Source organism: Athene cunicularia (assembly GCF_003259725.1).
Source record: "Athene cunicularia isolate RWA chromosome 18 unlocalized genomic scaffold, athCun1 chr18_part1, whole genome shotgun sequence".
Taxonomy (NCBI): Eukaryota; Metazoa; Chordata; class Aves; order Strigiformes; family Strigidae; genus Athene; species Athene cunicularia.
In genome coordinates, this window is record NW_020799123.1 from 12,962,383 (window position 1) to 12,977,260 (window position 14,878).

General features: G+C 52.6%; 1 protein-coding gene across 4 annotated transcripts in view; it reads left to right on the plus strand.

Annotated features, from left to right (window-relative positions):
- TBC1D16 (TBC1 domain family member 16) overlaps positions 1-13,233 on the plus strand; it is a 26,228-nt gene extending 12,995 nt beyond the window's left edge. For 3 of the 4 annotated variants that reach the window (XM_026861193.1, XM_026861194.1, XM_026861192.1), the window contains exons 4-12: positions 5,294-5,491; positions 6,309-6,456; positions 7,526-7,693; positions 8,323-8,471; positions 9,267-9,401; positions 10,130-10,316; positions 11,398-11,577; positions 12,081-12,227; positions 12,625-13,233. In XM_026861193.1, coding sequence (XP_026716994.1) covers positions 5,294-5,491; positions 6,309-6,456; positions 7,526-7,693; positions 8,323-8,471; positions 9,267-9,401; positions 10,130-10,316; positions 11,398-11,577; positions 12,081-12,227; positions 12,625-12,870 — 1,558 coding nt within the window. In that variant the 3' untranslated portion in view covers positions 12,871-13,233. The remainder of the gene's footprint in view (positions 1-5,293; positions 5,492-6,308; positions 6,457-7,525; positions 7,694-8,322; positions 8,472-9,266; positions 9,402-10,129; positions 10,317-11,397; positions 11,578-12,080; positions 12,228-12,624) is intronic. The other variant, XM_026861195.1, reaches the window with a different exon arrangement.
- Positions 13,234-14,878: the final 1,645 nt, after the last annotated feature.

The window sequence follows — 14,878 nt, forward strand, 5'->3', positions numbered from 1 at the left end:
CCTGGGCGCGGGGAGGGCGGGAGGGATTCCGACGCTTCTAAGGTAGGAACAGCTCCTCTGAATAGCGTTAATAACATTAACAACGCGGAGAGTGACTAACAGCAATGTGCTGACTTCGAGAAGCGCCGTTGGATCTGCTTCCTGGTGCCGAGCATGAAAGGATACAATTATTTTTCATAACCTTTTATTTTCCCTTTACGGCAAGCTAAGCAAAGCAAGTTTGTCAGAGGCAGAGTGCTCCTAATTTGGTCTCCAGTGACCTCTGCCGCCGTGACTGGCAGCCTGGTGTCAGGGAGGAACTTGTGCCTGTGAGACAGAAATGAGCAGAACAAATGCCGTAGGACAGCTTGGGTTCCCTGGAGGACACAGGCTAAAAAAGGTGAAAGAAGTGCAATTACAGGAGGTTTTCAGCACAGAAAGTTAATTAGCTACTAAATAGCATTTAGTGCAGTTCAGCGTGGGGAAATTTATGTTTTGAAAGCAAACAGATCAATGGGAAGCCTGTGGAACAAGCTTTTGGAAAGTCCGCGCTGACATACGTGTACTTTGTACCGTAACGGCCTGCGCAGTTTTTCACAGGTTTCCCCGACAAATAGGAAGAATTCTTAGATTTGTTTCCACGCGTGCTTGCAGACGTGCAGAGACGCTTCCACAGGAGGATGTTTTGACATTTAATTGCAGAAATTCTGGTTAGGCTTTCATCCAGACTCACACCTTTTTCCCTGTTCGCCGAGGTCAGTGTAAATGGATTCTGTTCGGGCTCTCTGAGGGAGAGGCACTTCAGGTTCCAAATCTTTCCAGCCGAAGGGTGAATTTCACACAATCCTTAACCCAGTTTCTCCTTTGCGCCGATCAGATGGGAGTAGCCGGTGCGACTGCGGCGTTTCAGTGTCACCGTCTGACTCGGCGCTCCTCTGAGAGCCGGTGCCGTCCCACGAGTGTCCTTCCAGTCCCTCTCTGCAGCCTGCACAGAACGAGCAGAAATATTTTGACAATTTTTTTCTAATCCCAGATTACCAGCCTGTTTTCTTTTGCATGTCTTTTATATGTTGCTGAAGTCAGCTTGTTTCACAACTCGTTATATATGTCCATTGTCAAGGACACTTTTTAATCAAAACAATAGGTTTGGGTTCCAGCTGCCCAAGATTACCTCACTTTGTACAGTCACTACAGCAAATTTTTAGGCGTTTCAGGATAACTTTGAACTTTTATCAATGGATTATTTATCTGAAGCTCTCTGTATTTTAGGCAGCTGATGCTGCCATGAGCTATTTCACCTTGCTGGAAAGAAGAGGAACCTGGAAGGTCAGTGCCTGTGGGGAATAGTGGAGAAAGAGAAATGCTAACCCCTGGGGAGGAAAAGGGGCATGTAATTCCCATTACATGGATGCTCATACATTATGATGATACTTATTGTCTGTAAATGATGCTTCAGAATCCAGCGTGCAGGCGCAGCTCGGCTGTAAGGAGAGCTGTTATTAGCCGCGGCGTGCTTCCGTGCAGCGGTGACAGAGAGCCAGCCGGGGGGGGCCGGCTCCTGCCAGAGGCTCTCTGGGATCTGGGTTTAAACCACGACAGGGCGGTGCACACTGACAGCTTAGGTAACTGCTGTAATCTTCAGCCCCTTTCCCTCTTATAATTACATTTGTCACATCAGGTCGTAAAATGAGTTACTAGATCTTTGTTGCTGAAATCGTCTTCCCATGTAATTGGTGCAGGTCTCTGCCCTGGCTCTGTAATCGTTGGGTTTATCTCTCTCCAGGCCGTAGGCGTGTGCAGATGTTTTGGCCGAGCAGTGCGTTAGGTCCCATTGCTCCACCACTGCACGCCCCAAGCCCGCGGAGGGCCCGCGCGGCGGGAGGGGACGGTGCCGGCCTTGCGCAAGCGCCCGCTGGCCTAGGGCCCGCAGAGCCTCGAGGAGTGCAGGTAGGTTTGGCTGGAGCTGGTTGTGGAAACACGTCACCACCTGGTCGTGCTCACCAGCAAGAACGAGATGTATTTTGAGACAAAAGAGTAATGGGACTGCAGGAGGGGAAAAGGCTTAAGTGGAATCGTGAATATGTCCGTGGGTTTCTTGCTTCAGGTTTTGCTAATCCTCCTTTTTTTTTTTTTTCCCGCCTGTCCCTTTTATTCCCGGGGACCGTTGCACTTGTTCTCTTGCTTTGCTGAGCAGTGCTGCGTACTAGCCTGGCGCTCTGTTTTTCCTGGATCCCACAACCCAAAGTCTCTCTGGAATGTTCCTCCAGCTATTTGCCTTGCAGTGCTTCAGCTCCCTGCTTTTGCAGGGCGCTCTGGTATGAATTCCTCATCTAACAGATAAAATAGTTTGACAAATAATAAATTCTTCCCTTGCATCTGCGTGCCTTGTGTGCCTAGTTAGAGGACTCCCCAAAAGCCACAAAATTAGCATTGATCATACTACTTGTTACTTACAGAATGATCTCAAAGTTATTTTTAAAAGCGGTCCAACAGATCAGAATCTTCACAATGTTGGGGTTTTTTTTTTCAGTCAATATATACAGGAAAAAGTAATTTTCAATGCAGTGAGGTTTTTCTCTTAATTTCCACAGCGACTGAGGCACTGCTCCCTCTGCGCCTGTGCTGTGTGTGAACGTCCCTGTTCATCGGCCTCCGCGACAGGCGTGGGGTGCACAGATGTCTCTTTCAGATTTCATCTTCTACATCAATGAAAACGTTGGAATTTCCCTGGGCTGCACTCTGAGGCGCCCTGCGTACACTTGCTGGCTTTTTGCTGTCCAGAAAGGGCAAATCCACTCACACGTGTTGCTTCAGATTGCTTACGTGTATGTTGGATGCGTCTGCAGGCTTGTAGCTGGTGGCTAAATGTGAACTGTAAACATTTGTCTTGAAAAAGCATTTCCAGAAACTAGAACGTTGCCAGCATGTTGCGATGTGTGCGTCCAGCCTCTGAGTTTTCGGGTAGCTGCTCGTGTATCTGGAGCGGGTTTGGGTGACGGCGCGGGAGGAGCTGCCGCTGGCAGCAGCCGTGTGCTCGGCGGAGGTGCCGAGGCCCGGGGGTCGAGGCGAGCCCGGCCAGCTCTGCGGGCAACCGTCGCCTCCTGGCAGCCGTCCCGCTGCCACTGGTCCTTGGAGATGAGGCTCTTGGAGAACGGGGAACGGGCGCGTTGACCTCTGACGGGAGAACCACGGGACAGTGATCCTCACAGCCAACCCATCTTCCAGCCCGGTGCCGTACTGACCAGTTCATCTTTGCAAGAGTTTGAGAAAATTGGGTGCCTCTGCTTGGTCCTTGAGCTAGTTTGAGTCATCTCTTCCAGGAAAATCCTGTGTAACCAGCTGTGGCTGTTACGAAGTGTTGCTCCATAAATACCAGCTGCTTATAGCAAGCAGTCCAGCACGAGTGTCTTGTACCAGGACTCTCATTACTTTTGCGTTAACACGAGGTACCGAATGGTTTAGAAAGTGTTATGTTTTGCAGCTTTATCAAAAGTAATGCTTGATTTTTCGCAAAGGCCAGTACAGTTTTCACAGAAAAATTTACAAGGTGCAGAGGTGATGGTGTGTAGCTGCGCTCGAGGCCGCAAGGATCCCGGGGTCTGACCTAGAAAAACTTCTGCCGTTCCTCTTCGAGTGGGCCTGGGTGTGTCGGGTGATCCCTGCTCACACGGCCCTGCTGCCGTGCCACTGCCCAGCCCTCCGAAGGGCTCCGATGCAAGTTCTCCTTTGATGCTTTCTTTCAGAAAAATGGAGCGGCACAACTTCACGAACAGAGCGGCGAGGCCGCTCTTTTAGCTGAAAGTAAAGCAGACTTGGTCTCATCTGCATAATGCTGCAGGACCAGGCAAGGGGGCTCGGGGATTTATTCCCCATGCGTGTGGGCGCCGAGGAGGTTTTGAGTCGTACATTTGAACCGGGCACCTCGCAGGGGCTCGGTTAAAAATTTAACCCACAACTAACTGGGATGTCCGGAGACCTGGCCATTGGAACGCAATGACCTGAACCACGGGTAGATGCTGCAAATAAGGCTTGTCCCCGTGGAAGAGGCGCTGTAGCCAGGCTTGGAAAGCATACTGATGTGGTGTGCTGCAGATGCATGCTGAGTGTGTGATTTTCAGCGTTCAGTGCCTACATTGTTAGATAAGCGGATTAGAAAACATTGCATAAAGTGGCATTGCAGGGGGCTGTCTTTATACCTGCTACTTGCCTTGTTTTGCAAACCCTGATTTCACAGCGGAACCCATTCAGAGCTTGCGCTGGGATTGTTCACATGCATTGGCCTTTTTAAGAATCAAGGGGTCACAGTTTCAGATTCACTTAATTCTCAAAGCAGTGATATTTTTCTTTTGGGATCGGGGCTGGTGGCGGGCATGTGGTTTTTTTTTTTTTTAATCTAAACTCAGTTTACTCTTAAAGATAAATGTCTGGGGTGCAGCGAGCTCTGGGCGTGTTGGGAAATAGTTGGGTTCACTCTACGTTGTGGTGGGTTAAAGAGCTCGTGTGTCATCTCCTGCTCCTTCACTCTCTGAAGTTTTGAGTTTGCAAGCAGAAACCACTTGTCTGAAGTTTATACACATGAATCCAGGCTTGTCAGGTCCGTTGGCAGAGGTGTAAAGGGAAACTCGAGCTCTGGGGCAATATCTTTGGGTCTTTCTGGTCCCTGGGGGGGTTTGCCCGATGGGATCCCCAGTCAGTGCTGCCGGCTGGGTGCTGAGGCGGCTGCTCGAGCCGTGGGACAAGAACTCTGCTCCGTGGGAAGTTATTCACTGCGTGGTGCTGGAGCTGCTGACGCGGCCCGTCAGGCACCCCTGCCTCTGCTCTCAGGTTTTATCCAGGTGATGGATCCAGAGGCGGAATGGCCGGGGGGGGTCCCGCAGCCCAGGGCTCTGTGCCGTGGCTGGGGAGCGGGCAGAGCTGCTGCAGGGGGGTCCCAGCCTGGCCCTTGTGCTGCGCCGAGGGGGCCGGGCCGGGCCGTGCCCGGAGGAGTCCGGGCTGTTCCCACCCTGGGCTTCTTAATTTTTGCCTTCTCAAAAGTGAGGTGCTTTGAGGAATGGCTTTGGCTCTCCCCAGTTCTGCATGGAATTTAGGAACAGACCAAAAGCTCGGCTCATTTTTTGGTCTGATGGAGAATTAATTGAATTAAAAATCATTTATGCGGGCTGTCGGTTATTGACTCCTTAGACCTGCACTGAATTCCAATTTCAGAGCTCTGACAAAAGGTTTTTAACGTGGAGCATCTGTGGCTATTGGGTGTAACTGCAGTCGTCTTTGGCTGATGTCTGTGGGGCTTCTCCCTCCCCGCTCTTGCCTGCAGGGACACGTGTGCCGATCGCACGACCTGCTCCGCCAGCTCTGCCTCCAGCCTCCACACCGGTGCCCAGTTCCAGGAGAATAACGGGCAAACGCAGAGCACCAGATGGGACGAACAGCAGAAAGTCTTTGCCCTCGAGCAGGTCTGTGGTGTCTTCAGAGTGGACCTGGGACAAATGAGATCCCTTCGCCTCTTCTTCAGGTACGGTGTTCCTGCGTGTGGTGCCTGTGTGTGCCCGGGGTCCGCGCTCGCTGGCTCTGGGGGGGCAGGCGGCTTCTGCCGTCCTCCCTGGAAGTGTCTCCCTCCGTCAGCCTTCCCAAGGAGAGCCTCTGTATTACAGTTACGGGGTCTGAAGGATTTTTTTCCCTAGTAAGGTAAAGGTTGCTCTTCGCTATCTTACCAAAAATGTTGAAAAGAACCTGGAGGTGTGGAAAAAATCTCCTTATCGACAGCACCTTCTCCCCTGCCTGCCCCTCCCCGGGGCTCCTCTAGGGTCTTGCTGCTCTTAGCCTCTTCAGTTATCTTTCAAATTATAACAAAAGATACTAAAACCATTTTTACTCTTTCTTTTCACTCTCACTCCCTGCTTCTTTAGACAACGCAGTGTGCGACCAAGTCCTCACACCCCTAGGAGCTGACTTTGTGTACTGCCCTAATATTGCTGGGGCAGACTTCTTGTGGGTTTTTCTCCAGGGAAGACAAAATTTAATTCCCTCACATGATGGAGGGGTAAAGGAGTGCTGTTAGCAGGCACGAGTGGAGCTTCTTGGGGAAGATGGTCACGATGGCCGTGTCACAGAATTATAGAATATCTCACGTTGGAAGGGACCTGTGAGGATCTTCAACTCCCAGAGCTGTGAAATTACTTCTGTGCCCTGTTTTAAGGGATAACTCGCTGCTGCACTTATTTGTAATTTGCTTCCCACTCCCCTCAGCTGATGTGCCCCCTGCCCGCCCGGCCCCCCGTTATCCTGGGCAGTAAACGCAGGCTGTTCTCCCCCGTGGTTCTGTCCCACAGCGACGAGGCGTGCACCTGCGGACAGCTGGTTGTGGCGAGCAGGGAGAGCCAGTACAAGATCTTCCATTTTCACCATGGTGGCCTGGATAAACTGTCCGAGGTGTTCCAGCAGTGGAAGTACTGCACAGAGACCCATCTCAAGGACCAGGTACCTGAGCGAGGCTGGTGGGGCAGAGAGGGGTTTTCCAGCAGATGCTTCACACGTAACGCTTGTAGCCCGGGCAGTGCGTTGGGACTGAAGCCGTGAGTTCACGTTCCCACTCAGGCAGAAAGCTCCAACGTCTTGGATGTTGTTTGGGGCGCGACCACGGTCGGAGGCGAGGCCTCTCTCATACTCGCTCATCCCCATCCGTTCCTGTCCTGCCTGTGGGATATGGGGGAAGATAATCCAGAAGACTTGCTTGGGGAGTTATTTTGCTAGACCCGACAGGTCAGCACAGTGCTTCAGGCACGTAAGGTGACTTTGGAAATCTGCAGTGGTAGGTCTGAAATTCTGTCAGAGTCTTTCATCCATTTTGTGAAGCGTAGCACACCGCTTGGAAAATGTTTTGACAAGGCATCTTGCCATATTTTGTTCAATCTACATACAAATGTGATAAGAGCTCTTTAATTATCTGTTTAAGATACTGTATGTGCTTATTAGAAACAGTGATTTTTAAATTTCCATCCTTCCCACAGAGCCCCCTGCTGCTTTTCTTATTATGGTCGCATGGGCTCACTTTTTGCATTGAACAACCTTTGATTTTTAAATTAAATGTCAGCTGCAGTCTTGCACTGGGATCATGAGTGCCCTTAGAGAGCCTGGCAGTGCAGTTCCCTGCTTGCCTAACAGCAATCCCTTTGTATATGGCCAATCATATGTAATTTATTGCAGGCATTCCTGGCAGGGTGAAGTTTTGCTGTAAGCAGCATTAATTCAGTTTCAGGTCAGGGATAAGACTGGGGGAGGAATGGAAACTAATTTTTTTTTTTTTTTTTTAAGATGAAGCTGTTTTGTGGCACTCAGATTTTTAATTATTCTAATCACTCTTGCTATTGTAATGGTTAGAATTTTTTTTAAAACAGCCCTTCCCAAGTGCAGCCCCTCAGCGTTTAATCCTACATGAACCATGCAGAAAGGTTTTCCTGCTCTGAAAGCTGCTGAGTTTCATACTCCGCTGCTATCTCAGGCTCCTGCCTCCAGGTTGGTTTTTTTTGTCTCGTTTTCCCCGGTTCAGCAGCTTGCTGATGAAAAAACCTGTATGCAGTTCTCCATCCGCCGGCCCAAGCTGCCCTCCTCGGAAACGCACCCGGAGGAGAACTCGTACAAGCGACTGGACGTGTCGGCCTGGCTCCGTCACCTGAATGAGGCCGGGCAGGTGGAGGAGGAGTACAAGCTGCAGAAGGTGAGCGGGGCGGCTGCTCTGGTCCTTCCTCTCCTGCCGCGGAGGGCGAGGCCCCGGGTGGAAGCTGCAGGAGTTTTCGCGCTGGGGGTGAGAACTGGGCGGCCGAGGGGCACGGAGCAGCTGGCGCTGCAGGTGAGGCTGCTGTGGGCGGCGCGGGAGAGCATCTCCCTGAGCCGTCCGCCTTCTGCTGCCGCTTGGCATCACGAAACCGAAGCGTCCGGGGCGAAATGTGGCGTGGGCAAATCAAAGAGAGAAAAATCGAGATTGCTGTCTGAAATAACGCAAGGCTTGCGGGGCGGCGCTGGGTCCGCGTCCTGAGAGAGAAGTTTGCAGCGAAATGCAGTCTCCAAGATCGAGGATTAAGCCGTGACATGAGAACGACACGTTAATCATAGAGCCTCTCCAGGGGGGGTTATTGACATTGAAATGAGCCCGATTTGTGTCTCGTCTGGGAATAGAAGGCCAGCACTTTCCCTCTAAACATGTGCAAATTGCAGGAGCTTGAATCAAGGCGTCACTTGTCAGGAAAGAACTGCAAAGCCTCCAAAGCACAGTAGCGGGCAGTTGCTTGTTGCTGGTTTTGGGAACGTTAAAACCGCGCCAGTCATAACTTCTGCTCCTTCTTCCAGGCCATTTTCTTTGGTGGGATTGATATTTCCATCCGTGGGGAGGTGTGGCCCTTTCTGCTGCACTACTACAGCTACGAGTCCACCTCCGAAGAGAGGGAGGCGCTGAGGCTGCAGAAGAGGAAGGAATACTTTGAGATCCAGGAGAAAAGGTAACAGAGCGGCTTCCTCCTCCCCTGCTCATCTCTCCCCGGGCCTGAGGTCGCAGGAACACTGCGGGTGCTGGAGGGAGTCTCTGCCTCCTTCGCTCCAGGAGCAGCTGACGGGAGCAGAGGGGGGAGAGGGATGGCAGAGGAGGTGTATCGGGCTCAGTTGACCTCTCGGGAGCCCAGCGCTAACACCACACAGCTCGAGGATTATCTCACTTGGGGTCTTGAAACAGGCTCCTCAGCCCCAGGTAGGGAAGCTTATCTCAGAGGCAAGACTGCAAGCCGAGCGTGCTTGGTTTAGCACACAGAAGGTGAAAATGGGATCTTCTCTTTCTTTGTAAATACATCCAGTGTAAGAACTGGAAAGAAGAAGGGATATCTAATTCAGCAGAGTTATTACTGCAAGAATTGTATGTTGTAATCGAGTTGTGGGTACATTTAAGCTGGAGAGGGACGGCAGTGTTATTAATTAGGAGACAATCAAAACAGAGTGGTGAGCTCTGGTGTGCCACCCACGAGGAGCAGCGGAGAGCTGAGTCCAACTGCTGCTGAAGTGGAGTTTATCACAGAAAACACATCATGTCATCCCGTTTATAACCCAGGAGGCTCCTTCTAGTAATTCCTCTGGTCAGAAAATCTGCTGTTCTGACAGACCTGCTTGTCTGCTTTTCAGGTGATAAAAAAACTGTATGGGGATAATTTTTCCCTGAAAACTCAAGCTGAAATAAGGCTTTTTGTTCCTTGTGGCAATCATATCCCTCTCCCGACAACATCCTCCTGTCGCTGCTCCGTTTTCAGGCTCTCGATGACTCCGGATGAGCAGAAGGAGTTCTGGTGTAAAGTGCAGTTCACGGTAGATAAAGACGTGGTGAGGACTGACCGCAGCAACCAGTTCTTTCGAGGGGAGGACAACCCAAACGTGGAAACTATGAGGTGAAGTGTCTGATCCTAGTGTCCCAGACAACGTGTTCTACTGACTGTGAGAAAGCTCAGTCACCTGAAAGCTCGGTGACTTGTGAGTGTGTGCCTGCAGACACTCGGGTTTCAGCTGGCACCGCGGGAGCCTCGGGGATGTGTAGGCGTCAGCTCTCCTTTCCTCCGGGCCCTTCATCTCTGTCCAATTTGTCTTTTCCAATTCTCGTTTTCTTTTTATATTTTGGTGCCTGTGTGTTGAAAACCTTCTCCTGGAGCTTATTTCACTGGTCTGATGTTTGCGGCCGGGTTTATCTGTGTGTGTTAAAGCACCTTGCAGTACTGAGATGCACCTGAGATGCCCCGTGTTGCTGCTGCAGCGCTCGCAGCGGGCTGTGCTGCGGCTGGAAAAGAGGAGCCTGAAGGAGTTCTGTCCGCTGTGGCCCATCCAGGAGCCTCTCTGGATGGATGCGAAAGTGCTGCAATCCTAAAAAATAATGAGAATTCCAGTTAGGTGTAGGGTTAGTGTGTCTTTGTTGTGCTTCTAGACACAGTTCTAGGGAAAGCGACTCTGTGGGATGCAACAGGCTGCACAGATGCCCCAAAGTTCACAAGCCTCCGGGGGCAATTGCAAGTTAATCTTTTAGATGGCAGGAGTGATCTGCTGCCGCCCGTACGGTGGGAGTTGGGGTAGAGGGGAAGGGGGCTGCCCTCTCCCTGTCTCACCTCCCCGTTTTCATCTCCTCCAGGAGGATCTTGCTGAACTATGCAGTGTTTAACCCAGCGATCGGATACTCCCAGGGCATGTCCGACCTGGTTGCCCCGCTCCTGGCAGAGGTCCTAGATGAGTCGGATACTTTCTGGTGCTTTGTAGGATTGATGCAGAACACCATCTTCATCAGCTCGCCCCGGGATGAGGATATGGAGAAACAGCTGGTGAGGCTGAGTGCTGAGCTCCCTTTCACCCTGACTTTAGCTTCTCGCCCCCCCCCGCTCAGATCAGAACACGCTGACGCGTAACCGGGGCTCTCGGGTTCCAGCATGGCGAGTCACACCCCAACACCACAGAATACCCCGCGGAAAACATCGATCCTGGGTGACTGGGGCACTCCGGAGGCAGATAGAGCCAGTCAGTCGCCAGAGTAAACTTCCCTTGGCTGTGCCGATTCGAGGAATCCGTTACGAGCAAATGTACTCCGGGCGCTGCTGGCCTTGCCTCTGTGCTTCTCCCAGGTGGTGAAGTCACTGGTTTGCCTCTGTCCTGATTCTGGGGCGTCTGGTGTCGGTGAGGCAGAGGAGTTGATTGAGCTGCAGCCCTCTTTCTGTTTTGGTTTTTTTTTTAAGGTCTTAATATTTTTAATAGATTTTTTAAATTATGTCCAAATGAAAGCCTAATGTATCTGGCAGTTTCTCAAAACAAGGTGATCTTGTTTATAAATTGGGACTTTTTAGGTTTTAACATGAATGTCAGTTGTTCCTGGTTAAGGTCCTGAAAAACCCTGAGCAATCCCGTCCGGGTCACGACGACACTAATTTAAAGTGGCAAAGTTGGGGTGGAAACCCCACGGGAGGCTGCTGGCGGGGCGCAGTTAGTTAACATGCAGATTTATTCCCTGTGCCTGTATGGTCAGGCTTTCCAAAATTGCCTCATTGCTCAGCCTCAAGTGAAATGAGATACTGCCAGGAGAGCTCTGTCCTTTCTTTTCTCTGGTTTTCAAAGCTCCAGCCACTTTCCTCAGCCTGAGGCTTTCCCCTTCTTTCTTTTCACAACGTAGCTGTCACGGGATCTTCTTTTCACCCTCCGTCCTTCCTTGTGAAGTAGCTGCCGTGGCCTCTGAGCTCTGGCCTTTAGTGGCAGATCCAAGCGTGCTCCGGTGCTGCAACGCCCAGGCCGTAAGGCTGGCGATTCCTGTGGGAACAGAGCAGCGTGCGCAGCTCCGCGGGCACCCGGGAGCGGGTGGGGGCTCCCCGGGGCGGCGGGTGGGGGCAGCACCTCAGCTCAGAGCGTCTTTTCCAGATGTACCTGCGAGAGCTGCTACGGCTCATGCACCCACGCTTCTACCAGCACCTTTCTTCCTTGGGAGAGGACGGCCTGCAGATGCTTTTCTGTCACCGCTGGATCCTCCTCTGCTTCAAACGTGAATTTCCAGAGGCCGAGGCTTTGCGCATGTGGGAAGCGTGCTGGGCTCACTATCAGGTGAGAGAGCCGGGCTGGGGCTTGGCGTGTGCTGGGCAGCCGTCTCAGCAAGCACTGCAGAATTTCCTTAAAGGCTCCTTCTTCCTTCCTAGCAAAGTACCCAAAAGAAGTAGGTGTTAAGTGGGTCTGTAACCGTCGAAGGGGTTTATCCATGCAGCAGGAGGGTGGAGGCTTGCCTCTCCTGCTTGAGGGTGTCTGGGCTTCAGGAGGAGATTTTTGAGAAAGTGCTGAACATCCACGTCTGAAGTTCAGACTCCTCTTACGCAGCTGGAAAATGTCTTCCCGAAAATGACGAGTCTGCTTTGAAAGCTGTGGTGCAAACCTTGCTGCCGCGCTGTAAAGGCTTGGATTCAGAATCCACCAGTAACTCACCTTCTGGGCACCACTCGGCAGAACTGGAAGGAGAACAAACTCTGCTGAGGACAAGCTTGTGGCGGGTGGGGAGGTGAGGTCAGACCTCGGCCTCCACCTGCCCTACTCCAGCCCCTCTTTTCTCGCTGCAGACTGACTACTTCCACCTCTTCATCTGCGTGGCCATCGTGGTGATTTATGGGGACGATGTCATTGAGCAGCAGCTGGCCACTGACCAGATGCTGCTGCATTTCGGCAACCTGGCGATGCACATGAACGGCGAACTGGTGCTCAGGAAGGTAAATGCTGACGGGTGCTGAGCCTCAGGTCCCAGAGATGAGTCCGAGCGTTGAGAAAATCAGGGACTGATGAGGAATCTCTCGCATCTCCTGCATCCCCCTGCAGGCCTGGGCCCTGGAGAGTGGGGCGCTGCAGAGATGGGGGCACTTACGGGGGGGTTAGGGCTGGGGTAAGCCCTGCACGCGCGCAGGGGGGCAGGAGCCAGCCCTTGGTCTCCGTGCCGCGGTGCCCCGACCGCCGCAGGGCAGGGGCTGTCCTCCTCCAACCGTCGGGTTCGGCCCAGGGGGCACGCGGAGGGACGCTGCGCTGCCGGGGCTTTGGCTCTCCTGAGGTAGCCAGGCAGTAGCCCGCGGGCCCCGGTGAGGAGGGAATGACTTTTGTCTCTCTCCCCTCCAGGCGAGGAGTCTGCTCTATCAGTTCCACCTCTTCCCCCGCATCCCCTGCAGCCTGCACGACCTGTGCAAGCTCTGCGGGACGGGGATGTGGGACAGCGGCTTCATCCCCGCTGTGGAGTGCTCTGGCCATCACCCGCAGTCCGAGAGCTGCCCCTACGGCGGCCTGGCAGAGGGCTCTTCCCCTAAACCAGGGCTCGAAGGCAAGAGAGGCTTGAAAACACGGGACGTCTTCGCTTTCCGAAAATAGCCATAGAGGAACGGGATGTGGCGGCGGACGAGGAAAAAGCAGGAAGGATGTGCATAGGAAAAAATGTGGAAGGCAGAAATGGAGGGATAGTTTGTCAAGACTCCTGGGAAGACCAAAAGGTGGAGAATGGAAGAAGAATTCAGTCCCTCACCAGGGGAAGCAAATGCCAGTGCACTGCTGGTGGAACCTGAACAAAATGCATCAGACCAGGAACAGCGTTTGCACGTGCTCGGATTTGATTTTGTTACAAACACGCTTTTTCTAGGTCTTAACCAGGACTTTTTATTCTGCCTCTGGGATTGGACTGGTTAGCAACCAGCACTTTGTTACTTGCTGATGAGAAATGAGAACACTAACGAGAGCCAAGTACGACCAGCAGCGTCTGCGGGTCAGGTGGAGGGAGCAGGGCTGAGGCGAAACCTCTGCCAGCCACGTCCCTTCATCCGCAGCGTCCCAGGCACACGCGCTCTCTGCTTCAACCAAAACGTGCAGCTTAGTGGCTTCTCTCTAAAGCCATAAAGACAGTTTTAATTATAATCTGCCAAAAATGAAACCGCAGGCTACCGGGATTGCAGGGAAGGTGTCTGCTGTGTTGGCGAGGAGGAACTGCTCACCTAAAGGTCTTGTCTCTCGCCTTTTCTTTTTTCATATGGTATGTTGGCATGAATTTTTTTTTTTTCTATTTGTACAGAAAGTGTACAGCCACAGGTCCTAAAGCACCGCTTTTGTGTAGTCAGGGTATTTCAGATACCTTCCAAGGTTTACTTCGTGATGTTACAGCAAAGCTGTTTCTTTCTGCTGACAGCTACAGACTTTCGACACTTGGTTATGGAAGTCTGTTGCTCTCAGGGTGTATCCCATTGTGTTTCCTTTGGCTCTTCTCAATTACTGAATATTTACTGTCCTTGTCCTCACTGTAAGCTGTAGCACAAACACCCCAAGAGGGCTTCAGGCTCTCCAGGTGGTTCCAGTAGTTCACCCTCTTCCCCATCCCAAAGTGAAAATGGGACTTGGTTTGGCACAGCCGTTTTTGCTGAGCTCCGTCTCTAATAAAAGGTTTCCCTTGAAGTATTTTTGAATGGACAGCATCTTTCTCCTCTTGTCCTCCATAAAATTTGCCAACTAGAAGTGGAGCTGGGGCCTTGAGCGCAGCCACGTTGCCAAATGTCCTTACCAAATTCCGGGGCATCCCGAGGCGTGTCCTGAGCCAGCGTTTGTGCCAAACAGAGCCGGGGGAATCGCTTCCTTGCAAGAATGAAAAAGGTGACGAGGGGACGGCGGGCGGTGCCGGCTTTGCTGCGTCCCTCTGCACGGCGTATGAAGTCTCGCAGCCGTCCCGCTCCCCCGCCCGTCGGCCACGCTGCTGCTCCCGGGTGGCCGCTCGGCCTGCCGGCGGGGAGAGCCCACGCTCGCTTTTCAGCTTTGCCTTCAGGCTCGTTTGTCCCATCGGCAGCACGCCTGGAAAACCCTGGATCCTCGTGCGCGGCGCTGCAGCGGGTTCCTGCGTCTGACAAGCCAGTTTCTCTAAAAATCTCCCTGCAAGGCCTTACCCAGAGCCGGTTGTGGAGCGCGTGGGCCCTGGAGTCTGGGGTGCCCTGTGTGACCCCGAGCACACAGCGTGGTCATAAGGGGAAGAGGACTTGGCCCTGTGCAGGCACCATGCCAGAGACTGGCTGTTGTGTGGCAGAAGGACGGTTTGGCTCCTGATCTGTGTGCCTTTCATTCGGAGGATGAAAGCCTTCCCCTTGGTGAGAGCACTGGAGAAACCACCGCAGTACCACACACCTCCAAAATCACCCGGCTTGGGCGGCACCGGGGCCACGGGAGGTGACCCCGCGCATAAGGGCTGGCGGCTGCTTTGCTGTGAAACGGGGAGTTCGGGATTTATAACGTTTCGGTGAATAATAAAAGTTTGTGTGAGGCACTCGTGTGGTACCGTGCTCTCGTGGCTGGACACGACCCACAGCTTGAGCCGCTCCTCCGCAGCCGTGCCGGGGGACGCGTCGGG